Below are 22,607 nucleotides of genomic sequence, written 5' to 3' on the forward strand. Positions count from 1 at the left end.
TTCTTACCAGACCTTTCTTCTTAAAAGTACAAACTGGCTTTTACAATCTGAATGGCCAAACATGGATAAACTTCAAACCAGACCAGTTTCCCATGCAGATCCCTTAGCACAAGCCTACATTTCAGTGTTGTCCCCAACACAAGTGACACTCTGCAGTTACACTTGTGAAGTCACAGTAGCAGCTGTTCCAGTGGTGCTCAGGGGCGATGCTGGCCCTTCATTGAGAATTTGGGTAAATTTTCTCTTCAGAAATGCAACCAAAACCCAAAATCTTGGCTGAGAGTCATCTGAGAAGCCTTAAACAAGCGCAATCAGTAAGTCAGATCTTATCCTGCTGTTCAGCTGAAGACACAGTTAGACATTCAGCAAGCTTTAAAAACCAGTATTTTCTGTATCTTTGGATTTCCAACTTATGACTGTCAAAGTATGTATGACACTGTTTGTGATTCCACTTGCAATAAAATTCAGGATTGATGATTTGTTTTACAGTCACTGGTCCTGTGACATGAGCCTTTCTTAGAGCTTATAGAAATAATCACATGAAGCCCAAGGATATGTATGTTAGGCACTTGAACAGAAAAAGCAAAATTAACACAATGCCTGTGTAACTGAAGAAGCTTACATTGGAACATAAATAAAAATAGCTCTATTTTTTTTAAATGTCTAGATCAAGATCTCAAAATTAATTGCATTTTTGGACAATGTATGTATAGTTGATCTAAGTGAAAAATGCTTATTTTGTATTTTTTTAATGCATGAAAAATAGCCACAGGTGTATGCAGGCTGTAAAATCACCCTTGGTACAAAGCCTGCAGGCACACAGCATTATTGTTTTTTAGTATCTTCTTGTATCTTATCAAAAAAGTCTTGAGAAATATCATAAGCACTTTCAAAAAGTTAAGATCTCTGTAAAACATTTATGGAATTGTAATCCCTCTATTTCAAGTATTTAAAATGGTTCAGACAGCCATGATTTCACACTCTGTTGGAGAGATTTAAAATTCATTTGAATTTCTGTTATTTGTGAGCATATAAGCAAAACAGTACTTCATTCCCACATCCTGCACTATACAAACTTCTTGTTGGCCTGAGGCAGCTTTGTGGTGATCCCAAGGACAAAAAGCTGCTCTTTGTGATGCTCTATAGATCTCAGTTGCTTATAAAGTAAGTTTGCTGGCTTTATTGCCTTTGAATCCCACACAACCATCTTCAAAAGAATCACCTGACTTTTCTTCTGCCAAAGGGGTCATGGCCAGATGAGAGACTTGGGGGACACTTCCTCAGTCCCTACTGACAGCTTTCTCCCCAGTTTATCAAGTTACTTAACCATCTACCTAGCTAGTAACACTAAATGGAGTGACTAATGTGCTTGAAGTTTTGCATGGCCTAAGGCAGCCTGATGAACTGGTGATGTTGGGAATGCCCCATCTGACCACTGAGCAAAACCAACCACCTAATAAAAGCCAAGCTTTATAAAAGCAGACCTTCCTTCCAAGACTGATGGTTACAATGAGACACTCCCAAACTATCTGGGATTTACACTGCATTGTGAAGTACTGCATTTTCTAATGCCTAGACCATGTAGAAATTTTATATAAAAGTTTAATGACAACTTCTTTAATCAGAAGTGGAATATGATTCCTTTCAGCTTTGTCAGTCTTCTGTTACATGAGTGAACCCAAGAGCTGATGTTTCCTTGGCTGTATAAAGTGGCACTTGGTGAGAAGCAATAACCTTTTTCTTCCCATACTGCACAGCAGCCTGCCTTTAGGTTGGAATCTCTGTGAAACACACTTTTCCACTGAAAATTCTACTAGGGCTCTGAAGTCTCCTGATGTAGTTTCTCCCCCTCTTACCAAATCCAGGCAAGAGAGAAAATGAAGGGAGAAAGAGACAGGGAGAAAATATACAGTTTAATTATCTAGGAGATAGCAGATAATCAAAGCAAGTCACAAGGCTGAAACAAGACAAATACATACTTTTATATAACCAGTAAATATCCATACCATACCCCTAATTACTGAACATCCTGAGGCACAGGTTTAATTGTAACTTCAAAATTATACCCAGTGAGGAACAAAAAACCAAACAGAAAATTGTGTCCACACAGAGCTATGGAGTTTAGAGCTTAGCTCCTAATGTTTTGTTGTCATTACACTATGAAGAATAAATTCAAATCTAGGGACTTACCAAACACTTCTAGGCATTTAAAAATTTTTCCTTGCTTTTCTCTTTTTGAAAGATTAAGTCCCATGCTTTCTTACTGAGAGGATGCCAGAAGGAAGTAATTAGCCTTCATATCATGGCTGAAAACAAAGCCCTAAATCACACAATGCTCTAGTGTCAACAGAAGGCGATTAACACAAAATGACCAAAAAACTGCTTTATGGCTGGAACCTTAGTAAAACTAATGGAAAAAACCTATCAGTGTAGAGAGGAGTCAAAGAGTCGCTATTAGTTTTTGGGCTGGCTTTAATAAAAATACTTAAGTCAGCCAGTGCACAACTTAGCCAACACTGAGCTACACTTAAGCTCACCTTAAGATGCTAGTCCAGCGCTTGGAGAAGCAGAGCAACAGTTTTTTTCCTGGTCCCTTTCCTGATGCCAGTTTCGTTGGGGATGAACCTTCCTGCTCTTTTTGTGGTGAGAAGTACTCAGGGCTGCTACCTTCTCTACCAAGGAGGTGGGAAGAGAACTGAAAGCTCACAATTAATTCAAGTCCTCCCAAGACAAGCAAACCAGCCAACTTACCCCAAAACTCATCCCATGCCTTGCCTGCAGGGGTACTGGTGCCCTCAGGCAGAACTGCAGCAAACAAGCTCCTCCAGCCAGCCTTCCCCTCCAGGACAGAAGGGCTCTAGCAACTGAGAGGCAGAGAGCAGACAGGAAAGCAACAGACTCCTATACTTTCAGGAAGAGAAAACACATTTGGATAAGCTTAGAACAATATAAGGAGAATCTCTTATAAGTACAGGAGACTGCTGGACAAGTGCTCCAAATCACAACCATGCAGTGACTGCCAAGAACAGTATGATAGATGGTATTGTTGTTGTTATCATCACTTGGGGGGACTGACCCAGCCCTAGTGCATCCATCTCAGAGAACACAGCACTGGGACATGGGCACTAGCAGGTTCATCCCTTGGTGAAGTTCCATGAGCACCAGGAGTCACCAGCACTGGTGGCAGCTCCAGTCCACTGCCTCAAATGCAGACAGAGACAATAGAAAACTGCAAAGCTGGACAGATACCAACAAACTGATATGCATATTTAAAGGTACAGGCATGTAGCACCCAACAAACTAGAAGCTTCTGACTGTGCTCCTCGTACCATTGCCCCTCCAGCTCTCAGAAATTATTTGCTGTGGTAGACAGGATAATATTTTCATTCACTGAGCAGAGAGGAAAGGAGAGTATTGTCCCAGCCCAAGTGGCATGGAAGGTAATATGGCATGGAAGGTTCTGCTCTCCTGTCTCTTATTTTAACTAAATAATTCATTCAGGAAGGCATGCCTACTTTTAAGCCCCATTTGTCAAGTATCTGTGAGCTTTGGGACAGCCCTGTCCCTTCACAGGCAAGAGCACTACACTAAAACATTACCTACCTCAAAAATCCCCTACCAGGCCCTGTGTTTTCAGAACTAAGTTTACAAAGAGACCAGACTTTCTATATTATTATCATCAAAACTTCAACTGACACAAAAATCAAGTTGCTTTTTCTTCAAGCTGATCTCCCCTCAAAAGCCTACTAACGGATTTCTGCTGACAGCTCTATGGATTAATCCACCTCTGTCCCTGCAGCAGGCAAATAAAGCCTTACACAAATCAGCAGAGCAAGATGCTGCACTCAGCAGATACCAGAACCGCACATGCTACAAAATACACACAGCCAGATGTAAAGGCAAGGAGGTTGCAGATTAAAGTAACTTTTTGTTATGGCCTTTTATCTTACAAGGTACTCCTGAAAGTAGCTCCTAGCCCAGAATGTTTTTTACACCATTTCATTTTCAGATTGCAGCTCAGATTATTCTGAAGCAAAAGTACCACAGAAAAATGAGCACTGCCATTCACCTTGCAAAAGGGTGGGGAATTAAATTAAGGTTAAAAAAAAGCAGAGGTCTCTGTAAGTATTAATTTCCATCTTGCAGAATTTATCAACAGTCATAGAATTCTTCAATTTCTAGCTGTGCCAGTAGTGTAAAGAGAGAAAAGCAGCAGCACTTATCCTGGCACACAAAGCAATCGAGCAAGGTCCACGCTACATTGACCCTGCCATCTGGACAGTTTGCAGAGGCATTTCCAGCATTATCCTGTATAATCATGTAAAATTGTATTCTGATGAGAGAGGCCAAAAATCCTGTGCTCCAGAGATCCAGCTGATAACAGCAATCAATCAATCCATCTCCCTTATGGATGCAAGACAACACAGTGATGCCCACAACACCGCTTCATAAACATGAACAAATGATCACACTTTCTCGCATATTTTTCAATTCACCAGTTCTCCAGAGTGCAAGAAAAGGAGAAGTTAAGAAGCTGATCCTCTGTCCCCAGTGAAAAACAGAAAGGACTTTGTTGGGGACTGCTGTATGAGCAGGATTAGGCCTGAATGATTTGCCAAAGGCTTTACAACAAATTGGTTGCTGAGCTAAGAATAGAAGCTAGGAATCCTGGTGCTACACACCCCCTGCCTTCTCCCAAAGAGGGCACTTGGGCACACAACTGGACTTGGATGTAGCAAGAGGACACAGTGCCCTTGAGAGGCTTCACTCAGAAATCTTCTCCAAGCTAAAACGCAAGAATAAGAGGATGAGGTAGCAGAACAAGGCTTAGGGAACCACCAAACCAAGCACCAGCATCTTCACACTTGCATTTTACAACAAACAATGGCTTCAAACAAATGCCCTTGCAAAAAGATGAGAGCACTGTAAGCATCAGTTAGGCAGGAAAACAAAGGAATGGGAGAACCTTGGTGAAATAAAAGTTAAAGTAGCAGAAACCATATATATGAGTCTAGAATCTGATCCTTGGGAAAGAACCATCAGAAATCCTGTCACTTGCTGATTTTCCCAGGCTGAGAAACCAACAACAAAATGCCATGTTGCTTCCAGTCTGCTCATCTAGATGCAAAGGGGATGTTTTGTCCTCTTAGTACAGGACTTTCAGTATTCACACATTTGACCACAGATAATCAAGACCTGGCTTAAATACAACATGAATTATCCAAGGATCCCAATGCATGGCACACCAAGAATAAAGGCTGTTTTCCCAGAAACCTCAAGCATACTGATGCACAATTTGCATGAACAGGGTTTTACAGAAACATTCCTCTAACATGTATATTTCAGCCTGGGCTCCAACACACTAACATCAACACAGAGAAACTTGTTGACTTTGCTGTGCAGAGAAGTGGGTTATCATGGCATCCCAAGCAGATTTGTAACAAAATCATTGCCTTGGATAGTGGCATTTCCACTCTTGTATCTGTAGACAGGGCAAAAAAAGAAGTACTTTCTGCAAGAGAAAGCTCTGGTCAAGCATAACTACCAAGTCAGACACATTTCAAAACACAAAGGAATGTAAATCATTGAACAGCCATTGTGTTGTATTAAAGAACAGGTTGGCATTTAATAGGTTTTAGGCTTTCCAATTCTATTCTATTCAATTCTATTTTTTCATCTGGCAATGTTTTTCAACTTTGTACAGTGCAAAATACAGTGAACTGGTACAACCTTGGAGTTTGGGCTGAATGCCATTTGTTTGCCCTACAGCAAATGAAGCCAATAAAATAGGACTGACTTGCAACCTGAACAATTGTTTTCAAAGAAAGATGGTAAACTCCTGGAGAAGTGGGAAATATTCCCATGGAAAAGAGAAAGCCACACCTGTAAGCTTCAGGTATTTCCTTATTATGGAACTTACCTTGGGGACATGACATACCTACTCAGCATTTTTTTCACTTCTTGCTGCCAAAAGCAGGTGATGTATTTGAAGTATATGCAAAGGTTAGTCTCTGTAGACAATCACCATTTTGTAACAACCTGATCTTGTCTGTTTATTAACAAAGGCTGGATCTACATTTTTCCATACAATATACAAACACCTATATAATTTGAGCTGGACTATTACTATAATTGACAAGAATAGGTGTGTTTTTTCATATGGTTCAGAGATATCACAGATGGCATCTTCTCAAAACATGAAAGATGACACTTCATCAGACATAGATGTGCCAGGCAATAAATCTTGGAGCAGAAGGGTCCTTATTTTAATTCTAGTCATCATTGATCAAGAGATACAATTGTCTTTCCAAGACAGACAGGTGAAAACAAAGAAAACCACAAAAATGCTCTGGCTTTCATTTAAATCCTGGTTTACTTGTTTGGTTCTAGTAAAAACAGCCGACCTCAGGTCTGCACAACTCCTGAGATCAGGAGACACTATGCCACAGCTGCCTGCACTATTCAGAACAGCAAGGAGGCCTATTTCAGTCAGGCACATGAATCTGTGTTCCCCTCCCCTTTTAACACTCACCATTTCAGTCCTAAGCATGGAACAGGTTGGAGATCTGCTCACGTGACTTGCATGTCTGTGCACTCCTGACCACAAAAAGATGTCCCAACAGGTTTGGTACTTTGCACCATTCTAGCATCTTTCATATCAATGTCTGCAAATGAAGCTGTGGCCACTGTTCTTCAGAAGAAATAGTCCAAGGCTCCTTCAATGCTGGCAGCTCAGAACTCACAAATAGCCCTCTGGTAAGAAGGCAGAACACACTCAGCATGATGTAAAGCCTACTGGGATCAGGACTCAAACCAGCCTCCTAAATTCTACATTTGTCTAAGAGGGATACTCATTCTTCACTACTAAAGAGGGGCATTCTCAGGCTACACTTACTAGTGATAGACAGGGACCCAGGTACTACAGACAAGGACCATGAAAAAAAAAAAAATCATCCCTCTGCCACGAATCTTTACGAAAAACAAATGTTCCTTAAAAAGCAGGTTTCAGATACAGTTCCCTAGTAGTTACCACAAAAAACCCCCACAATTTAACATAAACTATCTAAAAATATCCCAACACAATTTGATAATGTCCTTTTGACCAGACATTTAAAAAAATCTACAGGCACAATTACATATGACAAAGATAATGACAAAACAAGAGAAGATAAAAGGTAGGCAATACTGTTTCTTCTAGCTAAAAAAAAAAAATAAATTACAGTGCACTCAGTTTGCTGGTTTAATAGGTGATGTGATGGGTCCTTAGTTCATCTTGGGATAATTTAAGAACAGAATGATTAGCAGTGTATGATGACAGTGATCACTAGCTGGTTCCTGGAGAGCTGATAAGTTATTAAGCTAAACAAAGGATCGCTATTATGAGCAAGTCAGTGCACTAACTGTAATTTCCTTGAAAGCTGACTGGTGCATGATTATACTTGTCCACTCAGACTGCCTGCTGGCAGCTCTATATTCTGCTATTGTTCTGAACTGTAGAGTCTTCCCAGTGCCCAGGATACAGCCACAGAAAAATGTATTCTTCATATTCAGGCTTCATTGTGGCAGCTGTCATCTGAAGGACAGTGGGAGACAGACATTCTCTGTTCTGAAGCACAACTGTTATAGCTCCTAAAAACATTTGGTTTTATTTGCCAGCAGGAGCTACCTATACTTTCTAGCTGAGGCAATTTCCATTTCAAGAGAACTCTGACTTTGGAATGACACATGCATATAGCTACAGACATGTTCATATTTATGTGTGTTTATGTGTATTTAAAAGCCACAAATACATATGAGTACATTCCTGGTGGTTTTCTTTGTGAGTTTTAGGAAGACTGCTGGAAGCTCATATGGACATCTTACATTGCTCTCTCAAGGTACAAGGAGAGACAACAGAGAACACCTCCATTAATGAACCTACCAAAACCAGGAAGAAAAAAAACTCAAAAGAAAGCAGCAGCTGGATGACAAGGACGCCAAAGTGGCTAATACACACATGGACTGAAAACACGGCCTTCATCTGTCCTACTAGGAAGTGCTAGTCCTAGCGGTGAAGACTAGATCTAGAAAACAAGAGCAAGATCCAACTGCAGACCTGCTGAGTGAGATGGGGAAGGCACTCACCTTCCTGTGTGCCTCAGTTTCCTCCTCTGCAAAGCAAGCCAGCAGCCTCTGCCCAGTCCCAGAGGCACAGCCAGCACGTGCTATACTGGGTGACCCTGGAGCACTGGGGGCCTGGCACTGCAGGACCACTGCTGAGGCAGCACAGAGGCCAGAGCTGCTGGAGACACGGAGTGAAGCCAGCCTATAGCCCAGCTGGCTATGGGAAGACAGAAGAACAGACATCCCCATTTTTGATGCCCTATATATAATTCTCAGAAATATATCTTCACTCTTGCCCACATGAGCAGCCACACTAAGCCTTTCCTTCCCTTTGGTGCATTTTTACTTCACTCCTGTCCTGAATGTTACCAGCTAGTCTGAGCAGGAGGCAAAATTTTTAAAGCCCTTAATCATCTTTTCCTCAAACAGCAACAGCCATTTTGGAGTCCATGCCCTCTTGGCTTCCAATGAGCCTTGGGGTACCCAAGTGCTTGCTTTTTTTTAATGGGACTTAGGTGATTCTGAAAGTATTATCATGTACCTCACATAGACTTGATATAATGTGAACATTAAGTGGGAAGAAAACCTGACAATGAGAAGATTTGACAAGTGTTTAAAAGGCAGGTCCTAATGAATTTTAAACTTTATTTTACGTAAGGCTCATTTAAGGAGCACATGAAATTCTTATATTGTCCTTTTTTGCTGTGCTGATCCTGCAAGGAATATATAGCCAGGAGTATGTTTTAACAGGCCAAGGAAAAAGTATGAGTAGCAGTCTGTTCTGAATCCAGGAACTGTTCTTGTCACTGAAATTTTTCAAACCCAAGTGAAACGGAAAAATGATTACTGTAAAAACATAAAGAAAATGCAATATTCAACGTGGAACACTAGTAACACATATAGAAAAAGCCTCCCCTATTGTTTTGAAGAAAGGTCAATACCATTGCTAGTTACACACCTTATACCTATATAAATAAATAGCTTTTCTCCCTACAACAAGATCTAATCATCTGACTATTCATTCTCCTGAGTAAAGAAAGGTTAACAAGTCAATCATTTCCACTCCAACTCTGAATTAACCAGCTCACAGCCACACTACTCCAACTGTGACTCTGTTCCATAAACATAAACAAAATGAGGTAGCTTCAAAGTGTAGGGGATCTGATGTTTGTTTCTTTCTCTCCTGAACTTGGAACACACACAAGTTAACAGCAACTTCCAAAACACGAGATAGAAACTCCAGGGACAGGAATTTCATCAAGTGCTTTGCTATGATGCTCCTAGTACACTTTAAGTTATCCACTCAACAGTGATTGCACCTAAAGATAGGTCCATTCTGTGTAGTGTGGCCATCCACACATCTTTAAGAAAATCACGTGGTTATGGTAGTAGGAAATCTCAAAAACAGATAAACAGCAACAACTTGCCATGGAAGGTTATAAAAAATGGATTAACAGCCAATTATGCACTAGTTTAAATAAATCCTCAATGCTATACTATAAACATAGAAGAAAATTAATTTCAAACGTATGCTCATGTACATCTCAGGAATTCTACACAAAGCATGTAACTTATACAAGCACATATTATTTAGCATTTCTGACTTTTTTCCTCTTTTTTTCCCTCCACCAATAGTTAGGTCGTTATCACCTTTATAATGAGATATCCATTCAAAATACACTGCTTCACAAGATCACCAATAGGTGACTGTATTGTTTCAGGACTACTTCAAATTTAAATAATTGCCTAAAATTACAATTCAACCACCATCTGAATGAACAAAGCCATTCAAATGGGTACAGAACACATTCATTTACATTTACATTAATCATTCCGGTCTGATTTCACACTCCTGTGCAAACAAGAAGTATTTCTGGCCTGTCACAGCATAAGAGCTACCAGGGGATAGCTCAGCGGTTCCATGCAAACCCTTGCCTAATAAACTTACCCCTCCTCAGACATGAGGCTTTCCCCACATACAGACACAGAGCACTTGTCCTGGGATCAAACCTCATAGTCCCTGGAATACAGCACTGGGATGGGTAATGAGATAAGGCATAAAGCCTGACTGTATGTACAGGAATTATAAGAACCACTCAGAAATGCTTGGAGTAACTTGATACCAATAGGAAGAGTACAGAGAAAACACTTCCCTACAGTGAGGCTCCATCACATGACCACTCTTACAGTGGAATTTCAGAAACTGCACAATAACCAAAGCACAACATTTACTGGAGGGCATACTGCACACAATACTGCACATTAAAGTCAAACTAAGTCACATTTGGACTTTATGTCATTCTAATACTTTCCCTTACCTAGGTCAAGGACACAAATGAAACTTCTGTGTAGAGAGCTTGAGTAGAAGTAGCTTCATTAGTCTTGCGCATCTATTCAACATCATTACAAATTGTAATTAAGTTGTCTGCAGCAGCACAGAAGTGAGTACATGCCCTTTCCCAAGGCAAGCTTTGCTCTTACCAAGCTATAGAATTTTTTGGTTTCAGCTAGATTTTCACAGTTTAAAGGCAATAAGCAGTTTCACCTGGAATGCTCACAAAGCAGCACAAAGGACCAATGAACTACTGCAGTAAACAGTCTCTCATTCATACCAACAGTTCTGTCCATAACCAAGAGGCTGCACAGTTTCACTTTAAAGTTTAAAAACCACTTTGTCGTGCTGAGATAAGACATTAAATCACACATTATAATGCTTTGTGGAAAGTAATGCCAAATGGAGCAAAGCATTACAGTGTCAATGAGGTCAACAACATGTTAACACAGCAGAGAGCAAAGCTCCATGCATGGCTTTAAGCAGAAGATCCCAATGGACAAAATCCTGAGCAAGCTGCTTGAGTAGCCACTGCCTTGAGCTGGGGGGTTGGGCTACATGATCTTCAGAGATCCTTCTTGACCTCATACATTCTGTGAAGATATGCTGTTTTCTAAGTTTGTGACAATGTACCAGGCTTGGACTGAAAACTGCACAAAAAGGCTTGAGGCTCCACTGCTGCATTAACCCTTAGTCCCACATGAGCCCATCCATGCTCATTCACAAGGCCAGCTCTGGCCTTTATCACTTCCCTTCATCTTTCTCCCCATTAAACCATAAAGCCTGCTCTGGTCAAGCCAAATTCTTGCTTACTTTTTTTGTTTTTAGCCAACATTACACTTGTATGCAGTTTCTGACAGTCACCAAAACATTGTTTTACCGTATGCCAGAAACACTGACAAGAAGAGAATCACTAAAAAACAAAAACAATCATTGAAAATGCTAAAAATTATGCTCTGTTCCTTAGAAATCCAGTTGTTCTGCACATCTGTACCTACCATTACCTTGTCTGCAATGCAGGTAACTACATCCATTTTATTTTCCACAATGAAGCATTGATTTCGTTTGCAAAAAAACCTGCCATAACCACTCTACATTGCTGGCATTTTACCTGAAGAAAAATGTTAACAAACATAATCTATGTCAATTTGTGACCACTTAATTTTTGAGATGGAACTATTGCAAAGCACATAGTCCCACCACTCCCAGCAGAAAAGCACTCACTAACTAGATTTACCTGCAGTAAGCTCAAGAGAGACTGAGCCACAAGTGTGTGGTTTCACACCTCGCTGGCTCAGCAGATACAAAACAAACAAACAAATACAAAATACAGATACAAAACAAATAAAACCCTGCTTGGTTTACAAAAAAGCCAAATGGGTAATAACATGCAACTCACAACACATCATCTCAGTATATCTTGCCTGAAATCTATCCCCAGAGCAGTGAAAGGCCAATTCTAACACCACCCTTCTGCAACCAAGTAGTTTGAATATGAAAACAATTAAGAGCACAATTTTAACATTAGCTCATCTGACATAAAGATACTTGAAATCCAAAAACTTTTGCAGTGACAATATTATTTTAGGTGTGAGATAATTTAAACAACATTTATCAAAATATGTTTGCTGCTCCAAGCTCCAAAGCAAATTAAACAAGTCAGCTGAGGAGGAATCACTGACAAAGCCACTGTAACCAGTCCACTTATACAATACACCAGATTTTGACAGCATATTATCTTCCACAAGATGAGTGAATATTTTCCTCATTTCAAATTACTCAGTTTAGTTCAAAATGATCACTAGTTAATTCCAGGTTGGGAAACAAATTAGGAACTGAAAAGGCAAGTAAACTTGGTTTTCTTCTTCCAGTCTGTAAATAAAAAGCAGGTGTGGAAGGCTGAGACCTTCCAGCTCCAATGTTTTGCCAAGCACAGTCTCAAGTCACCATTGGTTTCATTTGTTTAGTACAGGTCATGTTACACTGCTTAGTTATAAATAAAAAATAAGCTGAGATTTTTTTTCCTTAAATACTTATCACATTTAATACTATGTAGTATTTTAAAAGAGCAAATGAAAATGTTTGCTTTCCATGTTACAAACTCCAATTTCCACCCAAAAGCAGCTTGAAAAATATCACAACTGAAAGACTAATCACATGATAAACCATCCATCATTTTCAAAAAAGCACAAAAATAAAGTCCAAGTAAATCCATGTAAATGCATACAGTTGCTTAGATGCATGCAGAGTATTTCCTTCTCAATATTAAGAGCTACCTTTTTTTCTTCCTGCCAAGATTATATTTACTTGCAAGTGAGTGCCTTAGAGGTTATCTTTTCTTTAGAAAAGAAATAAAAGCTACAGATGTTAAGCAAGATTAACATGGACCATTTTCAGTCAAGGTCTCAGACTTAAAAACTTCCACTAACTCACCCTGTAAAAACATGCATAGCACAAGAAAGAGTTGAATACCCATCTTTTAACCACAGAACTAGGATAAATAGTCAGATATTGCCAAAACCAGTGCATGTCATTACCCAGATTCTCCTCATGTAACATTTCTTAAAGAGTCTGAACAGAAAAAACCAGGGAGAGTCACACATACATTTTTAACTGTTCCACCCATGTCAAAACTTGTAAATTTCCCCCTCCTAGGTTCAGAAATTCCCCCAGTATCAACTTCTTAAATCCATCTATTTGAATACTTTGCATAAGACTTAAAGGTTGCATTTTACTCCTAAATAGACACACATTATGCCATCTCTAGTATCCTCTATAATAAGAACACTAAAACTTTACAGGAAAAGATGAACTTCTCCTTTACAGTAACATCTCAGTCAAATATACATTCAAACTCCTGAGAGGGTTTGGCTCCTATTTTACAATCAATTTGTATTGAAAATATTTGGGTCAAATACAGCTTACCATCAATAACAGCCCACATCTCTCTTCAATTACTGGCCAATAAGTAGCACAAATACCATAAAAACATTTATTCCATCACATTACCAAACATTAACTGGACCACAAAATTTCTAAAAAATCACTTTGCCTGCCCAGGCATCCCCACAAAAACACACCTCAGAGGTTCCAAAAAGGATTAGTGAATGGTTTTCTGCCACCAAGCAAACTTGCCACTTCTGTCTTCCAAATGCCAACTCTGTGCTAAACAACTCTGGCATCTGCTGGGAGATCTGGTATCTCTGGTATTACTGCTGGGAGCCTCCTAAAGCAGGCTGCAGATCAGAAGTAGGCTTTTTATTTCAATCTCTAGTAAGCCACATTTAACAGACCAAAGTAAGGTGGTTCTGGTTGGTGAGGAAGTTTAGGCATTCACTGCATTTCTTTGGATGTGAAAATAAAACATTAATAACTAGTATATAATGTTTATTATATATCAGACCACAAAAATGAGATCAGATTCTCTGTTTCAATGGTCAGCACAGTTAAACTTTGTGTAGTATGTCTTGTAGAGTCATATTTAATCATATATCATATAGTCATATTTAATCAATCTTCATTTCTTCTGTGCCATAATAGAACATTTTTGCCTGTTATTTTCTTTCTTAACAAATATATCTTTTCTACAAAACTAAGCTGAGCTGAGGGTGGGGGGGAAGAGATCTTTTTACTTTTAAATGAGAACAGCAGCTTAGAAGCCTTGCTCTGCTGATTCTGAACTATAATGAATGGAGATACTTCCTCACATTCCTGTTGGGTAATTCTTCCTTTACCAACCTTCAGTTACCAGAAGATCAGATCTGGAGTTTACTCTTGAGTTGGCAGTAAACAAAAAAACAAATCTGTACTGTTTCTGCTGAGAAAAGAAATTGTAGTGCTTGTCTAAAACTCTAACATGCAGGATGATTAAGAAGATGTGTATTGGATAAATGAGGTGGTGTGCTAAACAGCATTTAAAAAAAAAAATCACTGGAAAAACATACATGTTTATAAAGAATGACCAAGGCATTGTCAAAGAATTTAGCCATCAAATAGAGCAAAATTTAAGTTATAATTCAGTAGAGGGGTAGACTGTGGATTCAAACTATTGTGCTAATGAACAATTCAGCTGTTACTTCTAGATGACAAATGCACAGTATTCATACTTTCCCTTAACAGACCTGCACAGGCTCTACTGCTGAAACATACCAGAACCAGTTTGCAGGAAGGGCCACCTAACTTAGAAAAACCATATTTTTAATTTAAATACTGACTTTCATCTCAAAATAATAAAAAATATCAATCTGAGGGGATTTTTAATGAGTTCCATGGCAAAAGATGAGTATTTTTCCTCTTTTCTATTTCTCAGCTGAACACGAACGGGCACCGTTGATGTTTCTTTTACATAACTGATGTTGTACCTTATCCATAGGTGATGTATCTCATCTATGTGACAGCTTTCCCAATAAACTGAAACATGGGAAATAAGGATAAACAACTATCCCACTACAAACTACAGGCAAATATCTTTATTTTAAAGTACAATATCTAGATCAACATTTTTCCAGCACATAGTGCTGCCCAGCATTGCACTCTGGCTTTGATCTAGTACTTCCACCTTTTGAATCTCATTTAGTTTCTAAGCACTTCTGTCAGTTTCTGACTTGGCATCAGCCTCAGCCTGATGGGACCACATGGTAGGTTCAAGACTGACTGCATGACAGAACTGCCAGGCAAAGAAAGAGAAAATCAGGCAGTGCCCCACTGGTAAGCCATGTGCCAGAAGCAGAAAATAAAGGGAAAAAATAACATTTGTAGGTAAACAGTAAGAGCATTGGAAGGAAAACTGTTCCTTCCAAGGTTTAACATGTTAAACACTGCAGAATGCTCTCATAGCCAGCAGCAGCTGAAACACCCAGCAGCCTTAAACACAAACTGATGACATCCACAGTTAAAGAGCTTATATATTTCCTTAACCCAAACAAGTAAATTCTGTTCTCTCCACCTACTCAGTTAGCTGATTCTCACTAGCTCTACTCATCCTGAACAACCACCAGCATGTTCTGCACCAAAAATGCCCATGGTGACACAAACAGGCAGCAGAGTGCTCTGGGGAAGGGCAGGCAGGCAGCTTTAGCCATGAGGCTTCCCATCACTCCAGCCTCCTGTGGTGTCTGGACATCAGCACTCGGTCCTTCTGTGACAGATGGTCACCAAATCAGACTGAAAAAGAAGTCCCCAAACCTCAGATATCACACACATATACACACCCAGAAAAAAAAATAGAATACTCAAGGCATTTGGGAGTCTTTGCCACAACAAAAGAAAACACACGCAATGTGTTTTAGATGAGTAGATATGATCCTCTAACTGGCAAAAGCCTTTACTCAGTGGTCTTCCTAGGATGCATGGGATGGCAGAAGCCACAAGAGACAAAAAAAAAAAAAAAGGTTTTAACTACAGGAGAAACTTGCCTTTGCCAGATAATCATCCAGTGTTGCGGGCTGATCTGTTTCTCATATAAGGGTATAAACAACATGTGTTTGTCTGAGTTCATACCAAAGGAAACAGACTGCTGATCTCAATGTCCTCAAATGATGCATGGATACATTTTAAGCACTTGTTTGTCCTATTATATTCTGAAGTCCAAAATAGACCTTTTATTACAGTATCTCCAATTTCAGGACATGTATACAGTAAACAAGTGATCAGGGAATGAGAAACACTTATATTAATAGCAACAGCATGCTGTTCATAAGTCAATTATTACTAAGCAAAACGGACAGATTACCAAAAATACCACCACAAACTTAAAGACAACAAACCTAGTTTTATTTTTTGCTCAAAACTTAAACAAAATCCAACTTATTCTGTATATTTTATCACCATTCACTTCTTGCTACATTTTTATTGGAATGATTATTTTTAAGGACCTCTCCACACTAAGAACACCTGCCTCCAAGCATCCCTGCATGACAAGCAGTAGCTGCATGACAAGCAGAATCAAACCCAAAGCAGAACCCAGCATGGCTACACCATCCCATCTAGCTTCTCTGGGAAGCACCCAATTCACATGGACAGCTGTCTGTATGTAATGTCAAACCTGTAAGCTTGCAGTGTCTGTAATTCTGTGTCAACTCACCAATACAAAAACTGGAGCATCTTGAAAAAGAACCCAGAGTGAGAGATGCTTTTGAATGGCTGCCTTCAACATTTCAGGTGACCAAGGTCTCATCCTTCACACATGCAGAACTTTGTCCTTCTCTTCAGCATTCAGAAATAATGACCATCTCAAACCAAAGAGTCTCAAAAAACCCTCAGATATCTTAAAATCTGTGATGCTAGACACATAACCTATGATTACTTTAACCACCCAGCCCTGTGAGCAGACAAACTGCTCAACTTTATTCTAGCTATAATTTAATAGCTTTCTCCCTCAACAACTTCACTGCTTACCACCAAATCTTTATATTAGGTACTGGAATAGACAGGAAAGATTACTTGTTAGCATTGACTCCAGATGTTCAGGGGCCTACTAAAGCATTATCCAGAAATCAGGCTAACTACATTACATAGAGCCAGTGCTTGGAAGAACCCTGAGCCCCCTTCATTCTCCTGGCTTGTCCATATAGCTTTATGTAATCTCAAAAGACAAGGGTAGCCTCACCTTCCTACTGTCTATTGCATGCACTGGTGGCTCAATTGTTTGCATAATCCCAAACTATCCTCCACCCAGATTTAACTCCTGTGCACTAAAAGGAATCACAGAACATGCTGGGCTGGAGGGACCCACGAGGGTCATTGAGTGCAACTTCTGGCCCTGCACAGCACCACTCCTAAGAGTCACACCCTGTGCCTGAGTCTTGTCCAAACACTCCTTGAGCTCTGTCAGCCTGGGTGCTGTGACCACTGCCCTGGGGAGCTGTTCAGTGCCCAGCCACCCTCTGGGGAAAGAAGAGCCTGTTCTAACATCCAGCCTTAACCTCCCCTGACACAGCTTCAGGCCATTCCCTCAGGTCCTGTCCCTGTCACACAGAGATCAATGCCTGTCTCTGCTCTTCCCCTCACAGGGAGTTGCAGACTGCAGTGAGTCTCCCCTCAGTCTCCTCTCCTCCAGCTGAGCAGACCCAGTGCCCTCAGCAGCTCCTCACACGCTTCCCCTCGAGGCCCTTCCCTGTCCTCGTGGCCTCCTTTGGACACTCTCTAATAGTTTCAGATCTTTTTTATACTGTGGTGCCCAAACCTGCCAACAGCACTGGAGGTGAGGCTGCCCCAGAGCAGGACAATTCCCTCCCTGCCCCACTGGCAATTCTGGGCCTGGTGCCCCCAGGACAGGGATGCCCCTCCTGGCTCAGATGCCCCTGGCCATCGACCAGGACTCCCAATCACACCCCCTCTGTGTGGTGCTGCTTTCCAGCATCTCCTGCCACAGTCTGTACACACAGACTTGTGTTGGGTTGCCCTATCCCAGGTGCAGAATCCAGCACTTTTCTTTGTTGGATGCAGTTATAAAGTATTTTGCAATTGGGGGTGGGGGAGGGGGGGCGGAAATCCAGACAGGAATGTAGCAAAACAGTATTTGTTTCAAGTCCTCAAGCAGGCTACTTGTGGCACCTCTCCAGTAGCCTGAGACAGTTTAACCAAGGAAGCAGAAACACTTAGTTTTGGTGTGAAGGAAGCTGCTCATTTTGCAGCACACAGGGAAATGAAGACAGTAGTTTTCAGATGAGCAGTTCTCTGCCCCAGAGAACTAACATTTATAGAGGAACACACACACAAGAAGAATAATGCAATGGTGAAGCCACACACAGTTGTTGTATTTACATGCATAAACACACTGCACAGCTTCTGAGTAGGTGAGAATCCTTGGCACCAAGGAACAGTCAAGTCAGACACAGAGACTCAATATGCTAAGCTGGAAGAGACTCACAAGGATTATTGAGTCCAGCTCTCAGGTGAATGGCTAGTACAAGTACTGAATCCCCAACCCTGGAGCTATTAGCACCATACCCTAACCAACACAATCAATAAAACACTAGAATGGTGATGACAGCAACAGCAAAAACATTAGACATATGCAAATCTTCAGTATGCAACCAAAAACGACATGGATCACTCCTCCACTGGGGTGCCTGGCAGAGCCTGCTGTAATCAGTAGGCCTGCACTGACAAAAGCAGAATACCAAGAGCACAGTCCTCAGTCTAACTGCTTAGCAGTTCCACTATTCCTAGACGACCTCTCTTAATTCAATTTTGCATAAAATACCTCATGCCTACCTTAAAGTTATGATTAATAGTATTTTTCTTTCAGCTCAGTTCAGCCCACTATTTCATTCACTTTTGGTCTCACCTCTTCACCATGTTAGCTGCTGTCTTGCTTCTGGCTATCAGAATAGTCTCAAAACTGCTGTTCTCTGTACAAGAAAACATTGCTATTGTAACAGAAGCTAAATTAAAACACTTGTGTCACGAGCAAGGGCAAGAGTGTGAGAGAGTGGCATAAGGCCAAATAAAAAGGGAGATTTGTTACATTTCCTTCCCAAGATGATTAAGAAAAATGTGTAAGATTTAAAACAAGCTGTTCCAGCCCTTTTCCCCGATGTGTGACAACATGAAAGAGACCCTCCAAATCACTTCTCACAGGAGACCTTAGTTTCTTGCATGACTAACATCAGAACACTGATGATGTCATTGTCACCCCTTCGGATCATATCTGTCCTACAAATCATTATTTCTTACTGGCAGCCTTGCAGCACCAGTGAAACTCTGTTCAAGGGCTCACTGGGAAAAATGTAGGTGATGTAGTAACTGGTACCTTTGCTATCTCATCAGAAAAGATTAGCAGGGATGTGGATCACCTCCCTCTTTCATTCTCCTCAGGGGGTCTTGCAGATGGGGTGTGTGGGACAGGAGATTTGTCTTGCACCCCTATAAAAAGTTGTTGACTTTTGGGCATATTCACTTTTTAAAGGAAGAGGAAAGAGAAACAGTGGGGTCATAAATTTATAGAGTTACATCTCCCGGAGACCCTCATGAACAACATGATGTTCATCAAAGATCTGTGGGGCAGGGACCTTGTTTGCCACAGGAGAAAGACTTTCAGTGCTGTCAGTTGTCTCAGGAATGACACAAACAAGCTTCTCCTGCATCTCTACTGCCTGCAAAAATAACAAAATGAACAAAAGGGAAATAAAGAGAAGTTTCCCATGCCAACAAATCATTCCACAAACATCTGTTGTTCCTGATCAGTGAGATTCCACAGAAGGTAAGGAAAGATTGATAATCAGGGTGTATATGTTAAAAGACAACACAGCAACCAGAGACAATACAAAACTGCTCCCAAATGCTGGACAAGGTATCAAATCCCAAAGGGGTTATCTTACTGCCCTAACCCTTTCACAGCTCTCTAACATTGAAAATGTGAAATGTAATATGAAACAAAATGACAGAAGGACCATCCCTGAAGTTTAAAAAATATAAATAAATAAATAAATATCCCAAACAAACAGAAAAAGGCCCATGAAACCCAGTCTATGCATGAAGAGTGACAGATTAAAGACTTCATTGTTGACAGTAAGAGTGACATTTTAAGCATGGGAGAGGAAGCAACAAGACCTTCAAAAAATCAGCAGCAACTTTAAATTACAATGAAACAACACATAAAAATAGAAGCTTAAGACTGAGGACCCTTTAATGCCCAGTGAAGTATCCAGGGACAGCAGTAAACAAGGTGCAGATACACTTTACACTGCAAACAATGTTAGTGGCAAGCCAAATGGGACGAGCCCCAAATCAGAGTGAAATTTCAAGGCATGAAGTTTAAGATAAGAGGCTGTAATCAAATTACAACACAAATGGGTCCATTCATCTGTAAGCTTTTTAACAGAGAGCATTGAATTACAGTTTGAAATAAATTAATTTGCTTTCTATTTCTTAAATATCTATTCATTATTTTCCTATTGCCAAAGAAAATTTCCCATCTTAATAGAAGAATGAACGTGGAGAGAAAACTGAAATACTAATTATCAGGCAGGAAAAACAAGAAGAGTTTGAATTGTGTTATTTACATTCCCATTCCTCTTTCTGAATAGCGTGAAGTCAACAAACTAAGTGAAGACAGAAGAATCTGCAATTGCAATTCAAGTTGTTTTGTGCAAAAGGCCTAGCACCTTACGTACATCCAATAAACTGGCCACAGCATTTTCTTTCCTCCCCCTAAATAAAAATAATAATTCTCACAGTGCCTTCAGTGCCTTCGATTACGTTTTCTTTTTCCTGAAAGCTATCGCAATCCAAATTACTTAATACCACAATTTTTAAGTGCAGAAAAAGCATTGCCCCTCGTCCTCCTCCAGTTTGCAGCACTGGAAAAGCACCTTTTAAACAAACCCGCCTGTGGAAGACCCGCTCTTTTTGTAAGTGCTGCAAGGAACAACAATCCAGAAAGAAAAAAAAAAAACAACAACAAAAAAAGAAAAAAACACCAAAACCCAACAAAAAACAGAGAGAGCGAGAGAGGAAAAAAAAATCCCCAGCACTCCTCCTGCTCGGGCTGCTGTTGCTGCCTTTGTTGTCCGGCGGCCGCCCCGAGCCTGCAGCCGGCCCGGCCGGGCCCCTCGGCCCCCACCTGCTCTCATTCATCCGCCGGGCGCAGCGCCGGCCGGGCAGCGGGCAGCGCACCGGGGCTGCCCTACAGCTGCACGGGGACACCTCAGCCCCAGCGCCCATCCTCACCGCCGCCTCTCCGTCCTGGGATGTACGAAGGGAAGCGCAGGTGTTACCCTCACCCCCAAAACCCTGCCCTTGGCGAGGAGGGCGGCCCCCCTCACCCAGACTTTCGTAAGGAGGGTGCCATCACCCAGCCCAGCACCCTGCCCCTCTGCAGGAAGGACGGTGACCCCCACCCCAACACTGCCCCCTTGCAAGGAGGGGTGCCCTCCCTCCCAGGACCCTGCTTTATTTATTTTTTCCCCCCGGGAGGAGAGCACCCATCAGCCTATCTCTCCAAGGAGGTGGGGTTGCCCTGCTCACTTTCAAGGCAGATGCCCTCCAGCCCAGCCCCGCTAGGAGAGGAGGGTGCCCTGCCAGCACCCAAAGGAGCAAGGAGGGTACGCGCCCAACTCTGTCCCCTCGCAAGGAGGACGCCCCCCGCCCCCACACTGCCCCATCCCCAGCACCTACCTCGTCTTAGAGGACAGGAAAGCAAGTTTGATTAATCCATAGGTAAACAACTGGATGCTCTCCTTGGCTATGCTGGCCACTCTGAGCCTGTGCTCTAGGATGTGCAGTTCCATCTTTTCCTCTTTCTCATTTGTAGTTCATCTATCCCTGGGGTTTATGTTGTGTTTTTGAATGGGGAGGGGGAGGGGGGGCTGTTATTGTCAGTGCTTTTTTTTTTTTTTTTTCCTCCCCCTCCCCGGTTCCGTCTGTCCCTTCCCGGCTCTGGCGCGGGGGGCGGCAGCAGGGGACGAAGGAGCAGAGGGTGCAAAAGTTGGAGCGGCGGGGAGGCCGGCGGGGCGCGGAGCGGAGCAGAGCAGCGGAGCCCGGAGTGCCGAGCAGCTGGTGCTCGCTGGAACAAACAACTTGCCACTCAAGCCCGCCCGGCGCGCCTGCGCCGCGCCCCGCCGCATGCCGGGCCTTGGAGTCCGCGCGGCCGCCGGGCCCCGAGCGGGGCGGGGCAGCCCCGCCCCGGGCAGGCAGAGAACGCGCCCGCCCTCACAGCCCGCCCGGCCTCTCACAGCCCTCACAGCCCGGCCTGCCCCTCACAGCCCGGCCGGCCCCTCAGCCCGCCCGCCTTCACAGCCCGCCCTGCCCCTCACAGCCCGCCCGGCCCCTTCACAGCCCACCCTGCCCCTCAGCCCGCCCGGCCCCTTCACAGCCCGCCCTGCCCCTCACAGCCCGCCCAGACCGCCCTGCCCCTCAGCCCGCCTGCCCCTCACAGCCCGCCCTGCCCCTCACAGCCCGCCCTGCCCCTCAGCCCGCCTGCCCCTCACAGCCCGCCCGGCCTCTCACAGCCCTCACAGCCCGGCCGGCCCCTTCACAGCCCGCCCTGCCCCTCAGCCCGCCTGCCCCTCACAGCCCGCCCAGACCGCCCTGCCCCTCAGCCCGCCTGCCCCTCACAGCCAGCCCGGCCCCTCAGCCCGCCCGCCCGCCCTCACAGCCCTCAGAGCTCGCCCGTAGCCCCCCACCTCAGCCCGCCCCGCCGGGCCCCTTAGCGGCGGCTCAGACCACT

General features: G+C 42.5%; 1 protein-coding gene across 1 annotated transcript in view; it reads right to left on the reverse strand.

Annotated features, from left to right (window-relative positions):
• CASTOR2 (cytosolic arginine sensor for mTORC1 subunit 2) overlaps positions 1-21,986 on the reverse strand; it is a 108,166-nt gene extending 86,180 nt beyond the window's left edge. Inside the window, exon 1 of the mRNA XM_056506644.1 lies at positions 21,557-21,986. Coding sequence (XP_056362619.1) covers positions 21,557-21,669 — 113 coding nt within the window. The 5' untranslated portion in view covers positions 21,670-21,986. The remainder of the gene's footprint in view (positions 1-21,556) is intronic.
• Between the last annotated feature and the right edge of the window lie 621 nt (positions 21,987-22,607).

Source organism: Oenanthe melanoleuca, chromosome 19 (assembly GCF_029582105.1).
Source record: "Oenanthe melanoleuca isolate GR-GAL-2019-014 chromosome 19, OMel1.0, whole genome shotgun sequence".
Classification (NCBI taxonomy): domain Eukaryota; kingdom Metazoa; phylum Chordata; class Aves; order Passeriformes; family Muscicapidae; genus Oenanthe; species Oenanthe melanoleuca.